Below are 21,940 nucleotides of genomic sequence, written 5' to 3' on the forward strand. Positions count from 1 at the left end.
TATCAAAGAAACCTAATAACATTATGTGGCACTCAAACACCCTATGATTGTGACCCCCAAAAAGTTAGTTCCACATTAAAAAGATAAATTACACACATGAAAAGAGTACTTAAAAATATTCTAACGTGACGTAAAAGTAAAAATTATTTTTATATTTAGATCATTTGTTAATTTTTTTGTTTTAAAAAGAAAAGACCAAAAATAATAATAATAATAATAATAACAAGCGGAACCTTTTTTTTTTTTTTTTTTTATTTGACCCCAATGGGCAAACCAGTTTCAAGTATGCAATGGAACCAGAAAGAAATCTTAAGAACTGAGAAGTTGCTGAAAAGTGGATCAATGCTCAAGGTGGAAGACATATTCTGTCAATCGCTGCAATTTAGTGGCATCTAGTTTCTGCTCCGTCACAATAGTCTGCTTCTTCACCGTAAGCATTCGGGAAGCGGGGTCCACAACCCAACCTAGCCGTAGAACATCTGCTTATGACAACCAAGAAAACAGCCCATTAATTAGCAGTCTATCTTACATGCTCTATAACATCCAAAAACCCAACATGCAGTCATCTGCAATCATCCTAGACGACAAAAACCTAACACTACTTTGCAGCAGCAGCAGCAGCAGCTAAGGGAACAACCCAACACTCAAGCAAGCATTCATTCAACGAACAATTAGGTTCCTAACTCAAATATTTCTTCAGTAGAACCATCACAATATTATAGGAAATGGCAAATTATTGCATTTACAAATCAACTTAGCATAATTGGACCGTCATTAAGCTTCGTTTTTCTCCCAGGGCTACCTTTTCCCATAAGGTCCGGCATAGGTTCTCAGGATTTTCAATTGGCTATTTAGGCAGTACAACATTTTTTCAATTGACAATATGAATTATGCAAATGAAAAGAAATTTAGGGGGGGGAAATACCAAGTAAATATTTTTTTTTTTTTGATAACCCATCCATCACCAAGTGTATGAAGCTTCCATATATTTGAGGTTCTCTTTCTTTCATGTGTCTTTTCCATAGTTACTTATCTTTGTATTTTCTAATTGTGAAGCACAACCAATAAGATTACCGACTTAAATCAGAAAGGATTGGAACAAAGGAAAGAGATTTCTACACCGAGTTAAGAACGCAGCCATATCTGTTTTGAGTCGAACAAAGATAATCAAGAAACTTACAATTAGTGGCATCATCCTCATTCATTCCCAGAAAGAGAGCAGTGTCTTGGATGCTTATTGTAGAATATGCAGAAAGCAGCAGCTGGAACATCCTCTTTGTGTAAAGCTCTGCAAAAGGTTCAGAAGAAGATTAATACTGAGTTGTTAATCCTAAGTGTCATCAGTCATGGTGCCAATCAACTTTAACATGGTAACAGTAAAGGAAGATTTGTAATTCCAGATTATCAGGCAGTGCTTTGAAAATGGAGATAGATTGTGGAAATTTGGTTTAGTTCTCCCAATAACAGAAAATCGTTAGATGGCAAACCACAAACTATTGATCAAGAGATCACCATTTGCCCACCTAACCACAAAGCTACAAAGGTCAGTCATGCAATATGATAGAAAACAATACACTAAAGTTGCCAAAAACCGTTATTTGAGTGTTTTGTCTACCATTTTATTGATAAATATTGAATTCAAAATTATCCAAGAACTTTATAACTAAGACGTAGTGGATTTTGTAATTTCCTATTTGTCATCATTACAGGAACTTATACTGAGAAAACACACCTTGTTCCCTTTACATCATTGTGGTTAGGTCAGCGAGGCATCATACCAGATACATACATAAGCAAGAGAATACAATTTTAACTAGTGCAGGATCAGGAGATATTACAAGTTGCAGAACATTTCTGTTCCTCTACTCAATGGCTGCAATAATTTAAGAAAAAAAAAAGCACTTCAAGTACAGAAAGTATACAAGAAAAAACAACTAACTAAAACGAGAAAAAAGATCAAGAAAGTCATAAAGACCAAGCACATTAAGAAAGTCTAAAGCATTTGTCCAAAGGTAAAGAGTATTGAAAAAGAAAGACTTAAATTCCACCATCGTCCTCTCATGGTCCTCAAAACATCTATCATTTCTTTCACGCCAAATACACCACAAAATGCAAGATGGCACCAACTTCCACACTACTACACTCTAAGGTCTGCCAAATACCCCTCTCCAACAAGCAAACAAGTCCACTACTTGTCTAGCATAACCCAAGTCAGCCCAACTCGACTGAAAATAGAACTCCATAAGGTACAAGCAAACTCACAATGAAGAAAAAGATGATCCACAGACTCCCAACTGCTCTTATACATACAACACCAATAGACCACAATGACATGGTGCTGCTTCTTTAGGTTATCCATGGTGAAAATCTTCTCCGAGGTAGCCAGCCAAGCAAAGAAGGTTGCTCTCAAGTAGGCCTTACTGCACCAAAAACTCTTTCAAGGACAACGTAAACATATCTAACGTCAAACAACCCTCTCTTGGAGGGGGCCCAACAGAACTTGTCTTCACCTCCCCATCTCAATCCAAGGGAGTACAATAATTAAAAAATGAAGCAATGACATCCACCTCCCAATCATGAGCCGCTCTAATAAAACAACCAAATGATCTGCTACGGAAGCATCCTTAACAATAGTACTATATAAATCCGAAAAAGCTTCCTTTAGGGCTTGATTCCCACACCATAGGTCATGCTAGAATCTAATCTTGGTGCCATCTCCCACCTCAAATTTGACATGACTTTAAAAATCATGTTGAGGTCGTTGACACTTGAAACCCTCTTCCTGAATATCCAGCATTTCCCAACTTTTTCTTCAATAGCTACCTCAAATGATTTCTTTCATTATTGAGTCCAACCATACTATTAGGCTGATATTTCATTTTCTATTACTTCAAACTTGTCATTTGCATCACTATTGGCACCACAGCTGTCTGCTAATTCTTTGATGCATTCTGAAGTACTATGGTGTTGATCTCCATACTATCCCATACCATCTCCATACACCAGCTAGCACTTAATCCTCACTATCACCATCCATGTAATCTGGAAAAAAGCATGGCTTCTTGTAACATCATGATCCAACATGTTACTAGAAAACATCAATACACAACATACTCAGAACAATAAACATGACAATTAAGGAGCACCGACTTTTAGTTTCAAGAGTTCACTGACCATCTTAGTTCAAGCTTAAATCAATCTGAATGTTCCAACTTGCATTCACTGTAATCTTCTTTTGCTTCTAACCAATATAGGACCTCTTCTTCACATAATTTCTTAGTTTAGCAAAGAGTGACTCAAATATTCTGTAAGCTATAAGACTTTCAACATGGCGGGGGTTTCTCGTTTTAACAAAGAACACTCCTCAGGCCTCACTAAAATTTACTCGCTTAAAGTCCAACCTCAGCAATTAGTCCTCTAGATCGGCTATTCCCCTTCATAGTTGTCAGGCAAGTCTTCATCTTTAAGAAGAGCGTCTAAATTTACTCACTTAAAGTTCAACCTTAGCAATTAGTCCTCTATATCAGCTATTCCCCTCATAGTTGTCAGGAAAGTCTTCATCTTTAAGAATAGCATCTTTATTGGACTCAGCAAGGCCCTCAATAGAGGAACTGAAGAAGGGTCCCACTAAGCAACAATAAAATCAACTAACATAAATGAAGGATGACACGGAGAGTGACAAGGGAATTGAAAAAGTGTCAGATGAGGAACAGATGAAACTAGAGAATAAAGCTCCCCTCCAAAAGAGGGTTGTTCGATGTTAGATCCTTGAAAATGTCCTAGTTTGTAACGATGGCTTTCTTTTCCCTTGGAAAAGTGTTTGGCAAACTAAGTTCCTTTGAAGGCAACTTTTTTTGCTTGGTCGGCAGACCTAGGAAAGAACCTTACAATGGACAATCTTAGGAAGTCATATCATTGTGGTTGATAAGTGTTGTATGTGTAAAAGGAGAGGGAAATCCGTAGACCATCTTCTTCTCCATTGTGAGGTTGCTTGTGCTTTATGGAATTTTTTTCAAGCGCTTTTGGCTACCTTGGGTTATGCCTAGACAAGTAGTGGACATGTACGCTTGTTGATGAACTAATGTTGTTGTATGAAAGATGGTGTGTTCATGCCTTTTATAGTATCTATGGAAGGAAAGAAATGACAAAAGTTTTGAAAACCGTGAGAAAACAATGGAGAAGCTTAACTCTTATTTTTTCAATACTCTGTATTTAAGACAATGTTGTTTCTCCTTTGATGTTTAATTATCATGATTTCCTTTTCTTTTTCTTCTTCTAGTTATGTATTTTCTCTTGTATATTTCTTGGATGCCTAGGGGTACTTAACACTTATAATATTATTTCGATTAATAACAAAATTAAATAAATTTTTTGAACAGGGGAGGGGGAATGAGACATTCAAACTAGTGACTTTTGCTTCATAAGGTGTGGTCCCCAACCAATTAACCCTTGCGGTCAATATCTATAAAATCATAAATGATAGAGCATGACAATCTTTTTAATTCTCTTTTACTTCTGATGGCTGAATTGGAGTTAGAAACCCACTCGTCTCAATTATGACTCGCTTCAATGATTGTTAGCAACGCCATGAGTTCTCCTTCCAACCCCTCACATGATAATCCAACATAATGGTGGATGTCCTTCACCAACTGTAGGACCCAACTTGAAGCCCTTGGTTTTGAACGCTCAATTTTGACAAACACACCAGAGGAACAACAATTCAGAGGGTCACAAAGAATGCGTTCCTCCAAAGAGTATAACACCAATTTCGAACATGACATTAATTTCTACACAACACACATCAAGCCAAGTAGCAGAATCTTTAACACCCAAAAAAATAGCATCTCCCTCCCTGGGAACCAACCCACTCTCCATACCATGATACAAATGACCCTAGGCTGCACTGAGAGTGATGAAAACGGAGGGAGATTCAATCCCAACAATCCCCTTTTTACCATCAGTACTCAATTAGAAGAATTAGGCGTTACCTTATCAACACAAAGGCCAACACTGCCATATTCCGCCAAAACCATATATCAACCATGACGATTTGGGCATCTTTGTGCAATAAAAGGAGTGTTGCCAACCTTCCAGGATTTCACAAACTCCTTCAATCCTCCTCCTCAAATTATAGCCCCACCGTCTCCAACAATCATGCCACACTAACCTTTCCCAAATGAATGCACGAGAGACATCCCTACTCCTTTCAACAATTCTTAACACTAAATACCTTTCCTCTGCCAAAAGCATAAACATTTTGGCTTCCACACACACACAAAAAAAAAAAAAAAAAAAAACCTTGAATACCCCATCACAGTTGCGGGCCAAATAACTAGGGGAGAAAGAAGCAAGTAGGTTTCTTAAACCACATGACAACATCCCCTCCTGATGCAACCCTTTAAAGCTCCCAAGAACAAATTTTCATTATACAATCAATTTATCCTTTCATTAACCCTTTAACTTCGGAATGCCTGTCCACTTGCACTTTCATTTGCTTCATCCATGCAAACTGAAACAATGTAGGGTTACATGCTTCCTAAATCTCTTGTACCCCATTTGCTTGTTCATTTTCATATGAATTTAGTTCTTATAGAAAGAAAAATGCTTCTAAACTACGGAATCGAGAAGAGAAGAGAAATCAAAAGGAAAAAGAAGAAGAAAATGGAAGAAAGGGCGCCGGAAGGAAAAAAAAAAAAAAGAGACTGCCCCTCTTACTTGTGGTCAATAAGTCTCTCATACTCAAACCCTATCTGATAAGTTAGATTCAATATCAATAATAACAAAGTATCAAGATTCTTGCCAGCCACCAGAGATAAATGAAAAACATATATAGTCTCGCTATCATTCATCCACCATCCAAATGATTGATTCTTAACTCTTGAACATCAATACTTCCCCACCAAAAAACAATTAAAACAGAAAAATAAGTGTCTAGATACTAATCGGTGCCATTGTGCAAGATGAAATTTAAAATACTAGCCTACATATCTGTAGATACGAATAACGCTATTGTGTAAAATGTAATTTAAAAAACTTGCCTGAGAATGCAGCAACAAGACCTTGAATTTCTTGACTCCAATCAAACCCATGAATAGCCTCATGCACAGCCCCGTAGTCCCGTGTCCATAGCTTCTGACCAATTTTCCAGGCCGCAACCAATTCAGGTTGGCTCTCCTTACTTGTAGAAGGTATTGATTTCCAGAGAAACCGCGCACTGTTTCTGCAATATACCACCCCCACAGAAAAGAATCCTGAATACAACTAAGACCCCCACTCACTGAAGAACAAAAAAACCAAAACCCATTGTTGCAAAACAGGGTTTATTCCAAAACCTCAATCAGGAAAAGGACATCATACCAGAACCGTAAAATTTAATAGCAAATAGGGTTGGCTCGAAACCCCTCAAAAAGTAAATAAATAAATAAAACCCTTCAAACCCTGTATTGCCAAGGACATTAACGCAAAAGCCCAAAAATGCAGAACCGCAAACCGTACACTCAAAGACCATATAGTAGGGTTTTGGAGCTCACGGATTCAGCAATCTAAAGTTCCAAATACTGAAGAGGAAAAAAGAAAAGAACTTACATATCATCAGCGTAAATGTGGCCCAAAAGATGAATGGCGTAGGGCCATTGATCCTGATAAGCAACGCCCTCTGCCGCTGCCTGTTCAGAATACAACTAAATAAGGGCTCAGGGTTTATCCAATAAGAAGAAGAAGAAGAAGACCCAAAGCAAGGACAAGTAGAAGAAGAAGAATTGCCTGAAGCAAGAGGTTGTCGCAGATATCAGCGATCTTTTCGTACGAGTTGGACGCCAAGGCGTCTGTGAGGAGACTAAAATCCATGGTTTCTCTGTTAATTTTTACAATCGGAGTAAACTATAGAATTCATAGAGAGAATATGATGAGTATTGGGACGCCGACGTTTCTACCACCGTAGCAAGCCCAAAAATCTTATGCCCACAGCAAATAGGTTTTGTTTCGTTGGGCTGGGCTAGTCAGCGTTGCGAGACCCTATGTTTCTTTTTAGAAAAATGATTGGAGTGAATATTTTTTTGAGAGCCCCTATTATCACATCCATCATGATAATACTTTTTTATGGCCTTTAATTACTATGTGACACATCATTAATTTAAGAAAAATGCAAAAAATAAGAGTGAGAACAATCACACCAAATCAGAAAAAAAAATAAAAAAAAAAATAAGGCCCAGGTCAGACCCACGGACCCATGCCACCCGCCTCAAAACCCGTTTCTAATGCTTCAAAATCCATTTCTAATGCCCCAAAACCCGTTTCGTGTGCCCCAAAACCCATTTCTAATGTCTCAAAACCCGTTTCTAATGCCTCAAAACTCTTTTTTGGATTCAAAATTAAAGCCTAGAGGTGGAAGGTTAACCCTTTAGGGATTTTATAACCTTAAAATTTAGTGTATTTTGGTCCAACTTATTTTTGTACACTTTTTTATGTTTTTGCTTATGTGTCAATTATTGATTGGGAGCTGTAAAAGGGGTGTTATCAAGGATGGTCCTGATAAAAGGTTTTCTCTATTTTTTTTCATTTTATTTTACAAATTAATTATTATATTTGTAGATCTCACATAAGTTAATGGTGGAACCCAAAAATTTAATGATTGATCTATTAAATTTGTAAAAAAATATTGAAAAAATATAGGCAAATTATTGATATCAATCATTTCTCCTCTTTTTAATATGTATGAGTTGTAAGTCAAAAAAAAAAAATAAAAAAAAAAATTTATGAATAGAGGAGTTACACAACCATCTTTCAACCTTTTTTTTTACAAATTCAATAGATCTACTATGAAATTTGTAGACTCATGTGAACTCTATACAAATTCAATGGTAGATTCATCTATTCATTATATGAAGATGATTTGTCGAAGGCTCACATTTTTGGACTTAAGAAATAAAGATGCACAAGTGGGCGGTTATTAACCGCTAACCACATAATCGATTTGGTCGGTGGATATGCAAAAATCACTAATCATTAAGGACGGTGTGATTTGTAGTTTTAGAGTAGACAAAGCCAATAATAGCTGCTCACCTACCCTTAATATATATATATATATACATTATACACCAAAACGCCGTAGGGTTTCCTCTTTTACTTATTCTTCACTGTTCTTTCTATGTTAATTTCTTCTAGTATACAAATTAATTAATTGACTCTTTTTTCATCTAAAACACTAAAGCTTAAAAGAAAGAAGAAAAAAAATATACACTAAACACATGCCCAAAACAGTCCTAGAATCATCTAAAATAAGCCCAAGAAAGGCTCATATCTAAAAGGCCGCTAACCGCTCAAAATCATTAACCCCCTAATGCAATGCGGTTATGGTTACGAAAATCTAATAATTGCCTAAGGCGATTGTAGTTAGCGGCTAGAGGCAGTAATTGCTAACCACAATCGCATGCACACCCCTACTAAAAAGGGTCGGCCCATATTAAATGCCAAACTAAATGAAAGCCTAATTCGAGAAACATCCCAAGCTCATCCTAATGATTCAACAAAATGGGTTTCCACTAGGGCAATAACAATCTAGATGAACTATGCTAACAAGAGTTTAGGGGATTGTTACAAATTGTTAACAATTGACTAGAGCACGATCATGTACCTCAAGTCGTACTTTCTTGGACATTGTTCAGAGTAAGGTCATATACCCCCAACTATATTATATTGAGCAATTGGCCAACATTAGGTTGTGTATCCCAAATGAGAACATATTGGGCAATTGGCTAGGATATGATAATATACCTCAACATAATATATTGGAAAATTGGCCAACTTATGGAAATGTACCATAAATCAGATTATGTGAGGCAATTGTCCTGGACAAAGTCATAAGTTATATATCCCATATCAAATTATATTAGCCAATTAGCCAGCATATAATGTACCCAGATCAAATGGAATTTGGTAGCTTGCCAGAGCCAGATGGACAACCAAAATAGGAAACTGTTGAGTGTCTATATTCATCACTGGAGCGGGTGACATGAGGAAGACAATGGCTAATACCGCTCCAAAAACAGTCGTCAAATCAAGCAGTAGATACAAAAGAAAGAGGCAAAGGTTTCAACTGGATGAAAGTAGCTAATGGCAGTGGAATATTCCATGAGAACAAATTTTAGTATTTACTTTTTTTAGTAACATAGGTACAAATATCTCATGCACTGTTCAAATAACAAACCCCTAAAATAAAAGCCTTTGAAACTTAGAATTATCCAAAACATCAAAGTATCAGAAACAAGGGAGATTTAACTCCAGCTATATTGAAACTTGCAACTCATTCCCAAAATCAAATGAGCATGAAGAACTCTACAGATATTTCCGTGCAAGGCCACGAACTTTTGTATCAAAGTGTGATGATGTAATGCGAGATCCAGGCAAGTAGAGGGGATTAAGAAGAATCTGAAAATTCCCAAAAACCATATAAGCCAATAAATGATTTCGTTCAAAATGGAAAGCAATGTCAGAATAAGTCTGCTGAATAAGATGTAATCATCATAGATGCCTTTCTCCAGAAAAAAAAAAAAAAAAAAAAAAAAAAAAAAAAAGGGGGCCCTTTCGCAGCTAATGATGGCTACCTATTACAAACTAATCATCTTGAATGTGTGTTGGGGATGCCTATTGACAGATCTAATTCTAATAGCCATTATTTCAACATTACTAGCCATAAATATTGTAAGAGAATGCTGAAATGTCAGAATCGACAATGCCATACAATAGGAAGAACTGAAATCAACAAACCTAGAAAAGCTCTGATTGCCATATATCAGTTTAGACTTGTCATGAGCATGCATAAGGCATAAATTGGTGACATCTACATACCAATTTCAAAGAAGGGAGTTGAGGAATGTTACAGTGAACTGTTGAATAATATTTAATTTTCGAAGAGTCTAGGGAGTGATAATGTAAACCCTCTAGAAGAAGAGCAGGTATCCTAGTGAGCTGTCTCTTATGGCTGTCACAGTACAGAATGTTCATGTATTTTGGCTTTTTCTATTTAATGGATGAAGCGGAATGAGCTATGCAAATCAGTAGCCCCATTTTATTTCAATTTCATCAGTCTCATTTCATTTCATGGTATCAGAACACTGCAATAATCGTGTATAGCAAATAAATTCTACATTCTGTTTCATTTCTCTTCTCAATTCATTTCCTTTTTTTTTTTCTACCACTCTTTTCTGTTTTTTGTTCTGTTTCATTCCACCAAAAAGAACATGCTATGTTACATACTAAAAGAACTAGTATGAGAGGGTAAAAAAAGAATTGAATACAAAAGTTGAAAGTGATAATTTACCTTTATATAGAGCTCATGAACCTCTTGGAAAAAGCTCTTAATTCCATCATCATTACGAGAGTCATGAAGCAGCATAAATCGCGTATGTAAGCTTGGTCAAAGAAAATATCATATTTTCACTGGTATACCACAGAAAACTACAAGAATAAATTAGAGACATTTCACTCTCACAGCTTTGTAGCATGCTGAAACAATACCACAATGGGTAGTAATGACGACAAACAAGACATATTCCATCCAATGTGTTTTTCTTCATGTGTGGTAAGACAATAGCACTAAGTCCATATCATCCTCAGATTCTAAATAAGCACCTTGCTTAAACTAGGGAAAAGGATTTTATATAAATGTGAGGCTAAAATAGTCCAACTTCAACACAAGAGACCACTGAAATTATTCCATTGACCAGAGAAGATCCAACAAGATGGCCTCATCAGTTTGGAGGATTCATATAACAGGGGGATTTGTTTAAAGTGATTTTAGACATCAAAGTTAGCACGACTAAAACAGGAATCAAAGTCTTGCCAATGCATGATGTCAGAGTATTAGATGTAAACAAAAAATTAAAGTTATGTTTCTTTTACGACAAAAATAGAAAGAAATAACTCATATTTTATGCCATCTATAAATTAGTCCACAAGTAGAGAGGATATGACCAGCTGTAACATATACTGACACCACCAAATCATTAAACCTGTCTATTGCTTTCAAGAACCTGTATCAAGAATGTAAGGAAGAAGATTGTTAGGAGGTACGATGATGATAAAAATAAGTGCAACATGAGAATAATGAGCAAAGCGCAGGTGTTACTCTGGAAAACATTGACATATAGATTATCTTGAGGAACAGAACTCACATGGCACTAGTAGTCCATGCAAGATCCTGAACAATATCCAAAGCTGCATGTAATATGAACTGATGCAGTTGAGCAGCATCTTCTCTCTGTTATGAGGAAATACAATTTGAACAAGTAGCTTGTAAAAGGGCAGTAATCTACAAAACATATAATAAGCTCAAAAAAATCAAGAGAGAAACAAAATAATCATGATGGTAAAATGCATCAAGGAAGGTAACAGAACTCCATGAAACAATACAATGAATCCAAATGAAAGCCATATCATGATATTGACCATGATAATGCTTTTAAGCATTATATTGTTTTTCCTTGGTATCAGAGATGGAGTGCAGTAGATTTTTGAAAAATTATTTTTGGCAAAAAGAAACCTTACATGTATGATGTTTTCAATGGTTTTGATTTTCTTGAATGGAAACAAATAGTTTTTCTCAGAATTTCTAAATAGGCCCATAGTTTTTTGTGACTTTTAGTGTTTTCTATTTTACAGTCATGTAAGCAATGCCAAACTAATCCATATTTTTCAAAACTAACCCTGGTTAAAAAACCTTTTTTTTCTGATTGAAATTGAATTTTGTTTAATATTCACCTGGATGTGGAATCTAGATTTCTATTGCATTCCATCTCTAATAACAAGGAAAAAGAATATAATGCTTAAAAGCATTATCATGGTCAACATCATGATCTGTATGCCTTCCCAACGTTTTCATTCAGTTCATAGTCAAAATAGTTTTTAGCACATGAAAAAGAGACATTCAAAAGGCACAAATAATTTACTGTTTGAGAAAGAAAGGAGTAATAAAAAGATGAAATAGAGAATGCCATACTTTAGCCGTTGATCCAACTTCAGCTTCATATATAGGGATGTCATTCCTGCTCACAATGATAAAACAAGCTGTGGTTGCCATTGATAATCTGTAAAGGGTAACAGAGTTGAACATCAGAAAAGAAATTTATGTTTCTGAAATTTCAATGGGGTTGAAACATAACATCATCTAAACAAGAGTTGAACATCAGAAAAGAAAACTTAGGGAATGTCAAGACAAAATGTCAAGACAATTTTGCTAAAGGCAAAATTGTCCAGTGGTAAAGAGTTTTGAAGAAAAAAATTCTTTAATTCCACCATCGTCCGTTCGCAAACTTCAAAACTTTGATAATTTCTTTCCCTCCAAAGACATCGCATAAGGCAAGATTAAGTCATCTTCTGCATTAACACAATCCAAAGCCTACCAAATTGCCCTTTCCAACAAGCAAAAAGATCTACCACTCGACTAGACACAACCCAAGCCAACCCTACAAGGCTGAAGATGGTATTCCATAAAGCACTAGCCATCCCACAATGGAGTAAAAGGTGGTCTACTGACTCCCTACTCTTCTCACACATACAACAACAATCAACACAATGACATGATGCTTCCTTAAGTTATCCATGGTTAGAATCTTCCCTAAGGCAGCCGACCAAGAAAAAAACACCACTCTCAAGGAAGCGTTATTCCGCCAAATACTCCACCAAGGAAAAAGAGTGTCATTATGGGGAATAAGTACTATTGTATGATCTAACATCCAACAACCCTCTGTTGGAAAGTACCCAACAAAGTTTGTCTACGTCACCCAGTCTCAATCCAAATGAGTATAATAAATTGAAGAACAAGATAAAGAAATACACCTCCTAGTCGTAAGCCACTCTAAGAAAGTTAACATTCTATTGATCACTAGAAAAGTCTAAATGATATGCTACAAAAGCATCTTACAATCAGAAAAGACGTCTCATTGTCGTTAATAGATGTTGCTTACGCAAATCAAAAGAGTCGTCCGTCGATCATCTTTTCCTCCACTGTGAGATTGCCAATGCTTTATGGTATGCTATTTTCAGTCGCTTTGAGCTCTCTTGGGTTATGCCTAATAGTGTGGCGGATTTGTTTGCATGTTGGTGGACGGGTGGTCGTTTTTGGAGTGCTGTTGTGTGGAAAATGGTCCCCCTTTGCCTTATGTGGTGTCTATGGAGGGAAAGAAATGAGAGAATGTTCGAAGATCAAGAGAGGTCTTTGGAGGAGCTCAAGTCCTTTTTCTTTCTCTCTTTTTACTTGGATAGCTGCTTGTTTAGCTCCCTTAGCGATTAGTTTTCTGATTCCCTTGTTTTCTTTTCTTCTTCTACTTGGGCGTTCTCTCATATTAAAGGTTGCACCCCTCTACACCTTTTGATATATACAACATTACTTGTCAAAATAAAAACAATGGGCCAAATTGAACAACTTGTAAAAATTGCCTTGAGGGCTTGATCCCCACACCACACCACATATCATGCCATCATGTAATTGTGGAGCCATCACGGACCTCAAATCTAGTAAGACTAAAAAAATCCCCACAACCTCTCCTAATATTCTTCCATAGCCCACCCATGAACCTCTCATGAACATAACGCTAAAGCCACTTCTCCAAAAGAGCTCGGTTGACAAACAGACCTCAACTCACCTTCAAAGACCAGAGAACAAACCTTAGATCAACTAAACAAGTGCAATTTGAACTCATCACCAATAACACCCTACAAAAGGTCCCACTGCAACTTCTCTATGCAATTGGCATCATCAATCAAGAGGAGAAAAAGAGACATGAAGTAGGTAGATTAGATAAGAGAACTTTTAATCAAGGTAACCATCCCAACCTTTGACAAATACATCATCTTCCATCTAGCCAAAGGGCGCTCTATCTTCTCAATGATGCCATCCAAATGGAATTGGCCTTAAACAAAGCTCCCACCAGAAGATCTAGATATTTCATAGGTAGAGAGGAGACCCTACAGCCCAAAATGCTAGACATACCTTCAACATTATAAACACTACATACATGGGATTAATCCTCAAACCTAAAATAAGAACAAACACAACTTACGAAGATGATTTGGATTTGCCCCGCAAAAAATAAAAGTATTATTTGCAAATAAAAGGTGGAAAATGTTGAAGGCACCAACATCATTGACACCACCGAAAAGCCTAATAAGAAATTCTGGTTCACTCAAGCAAAAATCATTCTATTTAACACCTCCATTACAATAACAATCAGCAAGGGAGACAAAGTGTCTCCCTTTCTAAAGCCACGAAAACTACTAAAAAAGCTTGTCAGAGTGTCGTCACCAAAACATAAAAGTGCACTAAAGAAATACAATAGGCTATCCAATAACACCATTTCTCCCCAAAACCACATCTCCTCAACATAAAAAATAAAATAAAAAATAAAAAATAAAAAAAGTCCCAATTGACATGAACATAAGCCTTTCAATATCCAACTTGCATGGCAAACCTGATCCCTAGATCTAATCCCACTATCAAGGTACTCATTGGCAATGAGAACAAAGTCTAGAATCTACCTCCCCTTGATGAAGGCATTCTGAGGCATGGAAATGATCTTCTCCAATACCATTTTCAAAATTTTGGTTAGTATGTTGGCAACAATTTTGTAAGCTCCACCCACTAAGCTAATAGGTTGAATGTCTTTCATATCAAATGCCCTATGTCTTTTAGAGAGTGATGAAGGTGACATTGCAACTTTTTGCAAACATACCTCTAGCACAAAAATCATGGAAAACATTCCTGATATCTACTTCAAGAACATCCCAACAAGCTTGGAAGAATGCCATAGTAAAACCGTCAAGGACATGGGCCTTATCACTTTCCAGGGCTTTCACCATCTCAAAGACCCCGTCTTCTAAAAGCTCTTTCAAACCAAAAGTCTCATCCTCCTCAATGGAATCAAAAGCAAGGCCATCCAACCTAGGCCGCCAATAGTGTTGTTCAATAAACAAGCTATCGTAGAACTGTACAATGTGTTCTCTAATCTTAGACTAATCTGAAGAAACTGTACCATTAACCACCAACTATTTAATGAAATTATTCCTCCTATTCGAATTGGCCACTCATGGAAGAACTTTGTGCACTTGCCACCCTCTATTAACCACAACATGGAATTTTTGCCAACTCTTTTTTCTTTTATATAGGTAAATCATTTATGCCTCCAGCTCACCTCCTCTAGAAGTGTTGTTCTCTCCAAATCATTAATCATTGTAGCCTTCCTCAATTTCTCATCCTCAGCTAAGACTCCCTTTTTCCAAACCCTCAAAAACTTGTAAATCCTCCAAAAGAGCCTTTTTCTTTCTTTCTACATTGTCAAACACCTCCTCGTTGCCGACTCTCAAATCAGCTTTCAAAGCCTTTAGTTTGCGAGCCAAAATGTAACTCGAAGAACAATGAAAGTGATAAGAAGCTCACCGTTGTTTCGCCCTATCTACAAAACCCTTTAATTGTATCCACATGTTCTCAAACTAAAAATACCTTCCATCTCCATGAAGACCTCTGTATCAAGGAGAAGGAAAATGATCCGAACATGGTGTAGGCATCCTCTTATGGGTCAAGTCAGGAAACGGGGCTTCCTAGATAGTCGTGGAATTGGTATTGCTTTAGGATTGTCAGCTTCAGATTGCATGCCGCTAAATTTCATGGATTTAGAACTTCAAAGAATTATAGCTCGATTGTTTAGATCGATGTGGAATTCATTGGGAAAATCCAATTGGATATGAAATTTATTGAATCTTATATTGCAATAACAACCCTACTATAAGTTTAAAAGCTGACAAACATTTTATAGTAACTAACAAAAATAATGGGAGTTCTACTATAACTTAACTATGTTTGCCACATTTACTTTGAGAAACTTCTTGAAGAGCTTCAACAATTTAGTTTGTGTTGAAAATCGACTTTTTTCTCTTCCCTTTGTTATGTCTTCCTTTATAGTGATCCCAATTATATTCCCTCAACTAATTACAACTCAAGCATCCAATAGAGTATCGTACAGCGCCAACAAACATGCTTTGATAAATTTCCACATACATGTTGCACAAACCTACTACAGACACATATTAAGAGCTTCATACCCCAAATATGGTATAATCAAACTAACTTAAATACTGATTCTCTATCTCTCCTTGATCTAACATTGCAAACAGCTAAACTTTTCTAAGTAATTTGTCTAACATATAATGTATCTTAAAATACATATTTAATGCAAACAGATTGGCCATATAACAAGCAACTTTATAAGAAAACTGTGAAAAATAGAATTTGAATTCATATGCCTTGATGAAAGACTACTTGTATTTATCGAACATGAAAGATATTAACCTTCCACAAGCATCAGTTACTATTGTAACATGAGAAATATTTATGTCCACAAGCAACAATCATTCATTCAATTTTAAATGGCTTTGATGTTACTTTGCAGCTTGATGCATCATACCCAACACAAAAAACTCAGTGGCATCATATGAAAATGTCAAAAACTGATAGTACATAACAATAAAGAGGGAAATAAATGAAGAGAACAAATGATACGTGGAAATAGCCTCCATATATCACCCGCCCAGTCGCAGAGCCAGGAGTTGATCTTTGGAGGGGCCGGTGTTTTCTTTTTTTTTTTCTTTATATATTATATATGATAAACGGAATTTAAAATAGAAATGAAATGTTTTATTACACAATGTGTGTAACAAAAATTATATCAGTGAAAATTCATAAATATGTATCAATATTGATATATTAATAAGATAACACGTAGGTCCTTTCAAGTAAAATCACAACCCCGTAAGAGACAATCAAAGTTTATAAGATAGATGATCGAATTACCAATATATGTTACCGATAACAGAACAAATTCAACTATTTATAATGGGTACCACTAACATGTATTATTCCCTTAATTTGATCAAAAGCCTAAAGAGGCTAAACAATATCATAGCACAACAGCAGCAATATAACACTTCCCGAATAAAAAAAGTAAGCAGATTCTTACACTCTAAAACACAAAAATCCATACTTCGCAGTTCATGACCACCCATTAAATGAAAAAAAAAAAAAAAAAAAAAAAAAAAAAAAAAAAAACAAAGTCCAATTATTCAGTCACCGAAAACCCATTTTTATTTTAACAAACCTTTAGTCCAGATTGGGTTTTTTCTTTTCTTTTTTGTTTGTTTGATATGGGTAACTAGGTTCGCCGAATTGAGAAATAATTACATGTCTAACACTAAAAACTAGAGAAGAAAAAGAATATGCCAATAAAGAAGGGGATCAGAAATCTTGGGATACCTCAGTGTCGCTGGTAAAAATCCAGGCCACAATCAGTTCCTGACCACCTATTTTCTGCCCTGAAAAGACATTACACCCATTCAAATTATAAACAATTTTTGGGTGCTCTTATTTCATCAAGGGGAAAAAAAATCAAGGATAAATGCATAAAATTAACCCCAAATCAATTTTAAGGGAAACAAAGGATGCAAAACCCACCTGATATCAGATCTCCGGACCTTTACTCTTACAAGTTACAAATGCTATTTATGCCTTGGAGTTGGAGCGTCTGAGAGAGAGAAAGAGCATTCGAGAGAGACTGTGGGAGAGAGAGAGGGAGAAGAGAAAGGGAGAGAAGAACTGAAGAAGCGTGAGAATGGGGTGGCCACGGAGCAGACCAGCCGAACGAAAAACGAAATTAAAATTGTTTTTTTTTTTTTTGTTTTTGAATAGCTTGGACGGCCTGTTTAATATAAATTGGGACAGGCTTGCATGATGCGGTAGACAAAACTACCGCATGTCTGCGGTAATTTGCTCTGCCGCTGGGATTTATTTTTTAAGGGTTTTTTAACCCTTAAAGTGTAAGGTAAAAAAAATAATAATAATTAACGGTCAACTCCCGTTAATTTTTTTTTTTTTTTTATCCACCAGGGCTCAAAGGGTTACCGACAAGTCTGAGGCCGCAGTTATACTCTGCACTAGTTGAAATCTGGAGGTGGTTGTAAGTTGTATGATGTAAGAAGAAAGGGGTTAATGAAGATGAAATTCAAAATCTATTTTCCAGCAAAATTGCTTTTATCTTTTTTGCCTCATTCCCATTCTTCCACCGTCCCAATTCCCCCTCTTCTTCTTTGTGTAAAAAATCGTTTTGCTTGTGGCTCTGAATGTGTTGTGGGTAGAGTGGAAATTGGTGCTGCAGTTGAGGGTTTTAATCCAGTAGATGTCATGATTTTCGGATTCAACTCTTCTAGAAGGAGCTTGTGAGGCTTTGTTGCAGAAGAGAATTGAGGTTTCTACTCCCCCGAGGATGAAAACTTGCAGTGTAAATGATGTTTCATCCTCAAGGAGCTTCAAAACACTTCCATAGTCATCTTACTGGAGATAAACTTCAAAAGAATGTTGCAGAGGTCCAGAGGATAAGCAATGTAATAATTGATTTTGGGTATGGTGAGAAAAGAGAGAAGACGGCTTGGGGTGGGGTTTGGGTTTGGGTAGAAATAAACAAAAGAAATTGACGGGAGTTAAACGTGAGATTTGACGGTGTTTTTTTCTTTTTACTTACATTATTAGGGCTTCATTTGACAACCGTGTTTGGGCATATGGTATTGGGCAAGTTATTGTACATTCTAGAAGTGTATGCCTGCCAAAAGGAACGCAAGTCAAAAAGCTTCTGAGTTTTGAACAGTAGCAAAACTTTAAAAAATGCGCCCAACACACTTAATCTCTATTCTTCCTAAAATGCCCTTGCAAGACTAAGGCATATTTCTTCTTATTTTCCTTTAGTTCATTTGTCCCTCAGTGAACGTGAGTCCTTCTTCAGTGTCCAACGTTTGTCTGAGCTGCTTCTTCCTCTGTCACCCAGCAACTGTGAAGGCCCTCCACCACGGCTCCACTTACTAAAGCCCGAACTCAAGTAATTTTCTTGAGACATAACAGATTTTAGATTCAGACCCATGAGCGTTTGTTTTTCCCGTACTTATGTCTTTTTTTAACTGTGTTTTATGCCTCTCAAGCAAAAATAGAGGATGATTCATAAGCATTTGTCTTAGTAACAACCAAAACACTACCCAAAAATGAATAAAGCTCATAAGTTTTTTGTCCTTTTTTTTTTTTTTTTTTTTTGATAAGAATAAAGCTCAAAACTTTATCACACAAGACAATACTACTTGAACAATGTATAACAACATAGCATAATTAACAATTTTTTACTTTCCGATTTTATTTTTTTTTTTATTATTATTTTTTTTTTTTTATGTCTCCTTTGCATGTATCTATTTTGACTTGTAATCAAAGTTTAAAGGGCATCTGAACAATTTTTTACTTTCCGATTTTTTTTTTTATTTGTTTTTTTATGTCTCATTTGCATGTATCTATTTTGACTTGTAATCAAAGTTTAAAGGGCATCTGCAATGTGATATAATTTCCAAAAATTGCACTTGTCTGGCTTAAGCTGTGTCTGCATGAGTAGTAGTTTCAACTATGGCAAAATTCTCAGAAAGCTTGATAATAATTTCCTTCAATTGGTCTCTTTTTACTTCGGCTTACAAATGAAGCGTATTTAATATAAAACAACCTCTTCATTTGTTAATACGAAATTAACTATAAAAGTCTCACTATCTAATTTCAATAGATAACATTTAGTTGAACCATACATAATAGACGACCTTTAATTGAAAACCCATACATTTTGTCATAACTGTGGTTCTGTGATTGTAGATGTCAGACCGTTCATCAACTGCCTCCAACTATGGTCACCAGGAGACGCATGTATGCTTCTACGGACTACCATGTCCGCTTCAGACCTCATCGAGTAAAGATAACCCGGGTCGTCGCTACTTTGGGTGCCCTAAATTTAAAGATGGAACTGGAACACATTGCAAGTTTTTTGACTGGGTTGATGACCCTGTCAATGATCGTACCCGCGTGATGATATCTGAGCTGAAGACAAAGAATAAGTTGCTGGAGGATCAACTTCGCCATAAAGAAGCTGTTGAGAGTCGACTCCATTTTCTGCTTATTGCACTATGCGGTCTATGTTTGGCTCTAGCTTCAATGCTCATGTATTTCATTTTTGGAATACCTCAGGATATTGCTCGGCGTAGGCTGCCCTTGTAGGAAAATGTTTATGGCTATAAGACAATCCTATATGTAATAACATAGTGTTACGAAACTAGCCTATTTTCATTGACTCACTATAGACGGTCTATGTTTGGCTCTACACTTCAATGCTAATGTATTTTAATTGTTGTATTCAAGTGTTTCCCTTAGTTTTTCTTCTTATGTTCCTTTTTGTTTTTATCTAATCAGTATAACCCTCTCTTTTATTATAAGTACTTAAATAAAAGAGTATTGCAGATATTCGTGACTATAAAAAATAAAATAAAACAAAGCAATACTAAAATAATAGAGAAAGACAATCTTTTCTGTAGATTGTTTTCACAACCACCATTCGCATATTTAACATAAAAAAAATTGTTTTTATAATAGGCAAACAACTAAACAAAACACGGGAAAGATGAAAGGAGCTGTAAATTAGCCCGAATTTACGGTTGCCACATGTGACTTGTCACTGCATCCCGATATATTACCATGAATTCTTTACTTTGGCGAGATCGGTCCGGTGGTACATCACGTGCAACGTATGAAACAGGTGGCATAGTTGCCACCTGCGAGACATCAATCCATTATTCCCCGTATATCTTCTTTAAAGCGTTAACAAATAACAGATCCGTAAGACCGCAATCCTTTCGAATGAAGTTGTGCACGGTGCAACACGCGATCACAAAATATCGCTGATATCGCATGGAAAACGGAGGCATACACTTCAAGATTTTAAAACGTTTCTTCAGAATTCCGAACGTTCTTTCAACAATTGAACATAGGGAAAAGTGTCTGTAGTTAAAAAGTTTCATAGCATTCTTAGGCGGTATCCGAGATTGACGAAATGTCTCCTGATGGTATCTTTCATTGCGATGCGGGGTAAGGAACCCCTTGTAGCAGCCATAGCCTGAGTCAACCAAGTAAAAATACTCTACAAAAATTCATTGAAAACTAGCACGTTAGACTCGGTGTCAATAGTGGATTAACCAACACAAAACCTACGTTGCAAACTAGTACCTTCAGTTGGGGTGGGGAAGCGGACTTTTGGATCGTGTATACACTCCCAAAAAACTCGGGAGTCATGTGTGTTGCCCTCCCAACCAGCATAGACGTAGGTGAAGTATAGATGAAAGTCAACTATACACAACACATTCTGCGATACGTTCGACTTGTAATCTCAATAGGGTACCTTGTTCTCACCTGTCACGTTTGCGTCGACATGGGTGCCATCAATGGCCGCAATGCATTTTTGGGAGAAAAACGAAAAACCATGAAATCAATAAATAGTACCAATTAACGTAAATGCTATATATTTCAGGAACAAACTTTTTCAACTAAACACTACATTGGTTTTAATATGACTTACCCCAAACCACGGATAATAGCGGCTATCTGTCGTGACATACAGGTGAGGCATCTGCATTGCGGATGGTCGTATGATGGTTTTCCCAAGCCTGCAAAGCGCTTTCAAAACTAGGTGACAATATCGGTTTACTGTTTCTGAAGATCGTTGTATTCTATCCGACACATTCCTATGCGTGTGACTGTGTGTGGCAATTAAGAGAAATGCCGCAACTTGCTCTGTAATCTTAACATAACGACTGCTCTTTAAGAAACCATTTTGTTTCAATGTATTACACAATTTCAAGAATGTACTCGGCCCCATTCGAAATCACTCGTAGCATGTAGTTTTGTTGTCATCGGTAAGTACCCAATGTACCCACATGGAGCTGGTCAACATTGACGTCTTTTGAGGAATTGGAATGCGGCTTATTGATGGATGCATTAAATGGACGTAACATTTTTGCACTAACTCAAACATGCGCAAAAGAAGGATCTCCA

At 36.4% G+C, this 21,940-nt stretch overlaps 3 protein-coding genes across 3 annotated transcripts; 1 reads left to right on the plus strand and 2 right to left on the minus strand.

The window, feature by feature from the left end:
- Nucleotides 1-205: 205 nt before the first annotated feature.
- Nucleotides 206-6,937, minus strand: COP9 (COP9 signalosome, subunit CSN8). The gene is made up of 5 exons (XM_059573913.2): nucleotides 6,763-6,937; nucleotides 6,586-6,665; nucleotides 6,039-6,220; nucleotides 1,181-1,288; nucleotides 206-479 (listed from the first exon to the last, which is right to left on the minus strand). Exons 1-5 carry the CDS (start codon nucleotides 6,844-6,846, stop codon nucleotides 340-342), a joined length of 594 nt encoding a protein of 197 aa, XP_059429896.1. The 5' UTR covers nucleotides 6,847-6,937; the 3' UTR covers nucleotides 206-339.
- A 2,158-nt stretch (nucleotides 6,938-9,095) lies between these two features.
- Nucleotides 9,096-17,729, minus strand: LOC132185322 (SNARE-like superfamily protein). Its single transcript, XM_088513354.1, has 7 exons — nucleotides 17,498-17,729; nucleotides 17,300-17,358; nucleotides 11,996-12,083; nucleotides 11,172-11,257; nucleotides 10,966-11,030; nucleotides 10,319-10,401; nucleotides 9,096-9,426 (listed from the first exon to the last, which is right to left on the minus strand). The coding sequence occupies exons 3-7, from the start codon at nucleotides 12,074-12,076 to the stop codon at nucleotides 9,334-9,336; spliced, it is 408 nt and encodes a 135-aa protein (XP_088369480.1). The 5' UTR covers nucleotides 12,077-12,083; nucleotides 17,300-17,358; nucleotides 17,498-17,729; the 3' UTR covers nucleotides 9,096-9,333.
- A 1,985-nt stretch (nucleotides 17,730-19,714) lies between these two features.
- On the plus strand, nucleotides 19,715-20,113 carry LOC148587687 (uncharacterized). The gene has a single exon (XM_088512758.1). It carries the CDS (start codon nucleotides 19,715-19,717, stop codon nucleotides 20,111-20,113), a length of 399 nt encoding a protein of 132 aa, XP_088368884.1.
- Nucleotides 20,114-21,940: the final 1,827 nt, after the last annotated feature.

The sequence above is a fragment of the Corylus avellana genome, chromosome 2 (assembly GCF_965113065.1).
Source record: "Corylus avellana chromosome 2, dhCorAvel1.hap1.2, whole genome shotgun sequence".
Taxonomy (NCBI): Eukaryota; Viridiplantae; Streptophyta; class Magnoliopsida; order Fagales; family Betulaceae; genus Corylus; species Corylus avellana.

Coding starts and splice junctions, on each gene's coding strand:
- COP9 (XM_059573913.2), bottom strand. CDS start 6,846: ATGGATTTTAGTCTCCTCACAGACGCCTTGGCGTCCAACTCGTACGAA. Junction 6,221..6,585: donor CACATTTACGCTGATGATAT/GTAAGTTCTTTT, acceptor GGTATATTGCAG/AAACAGTGCGCGGTTTCTCT. Junction 1,289..6,038: donor TCTTGTTGCTGCATTCTCAG/GCAAGTTTTTTA, acceptor AACCTTTTGCAG/AGCTTTACACAAAGAGGATG.
- LOC132185322 (XM_088513354.1), bottom strand. CDS start 12,076: ATGGCAACCACAGCTTGTTTTATCATTGTGAGCAGGAATGACATCCCT. Junction 11,258..11,995: donor AAGTTGGATCAACGGCTAAA/GTATGGCATTCT, acceptor TCCTCATAACAG/AGAGAAGATGCTGCTCAACT. Junction 10,402..10,965: donor ATATGTTACAGCTGGTCATA/TCCTCTCTACTT, acceptor CAAGCTTACATA/CGCGATTTATGCTGCTTCAT.
- LOC148587687 (XM_088512758.1), top strand. CDS start 19,715: ATGTCAGACCGTTCATCAACTGCCTCCAACTATGGTCACCAGGAGACG.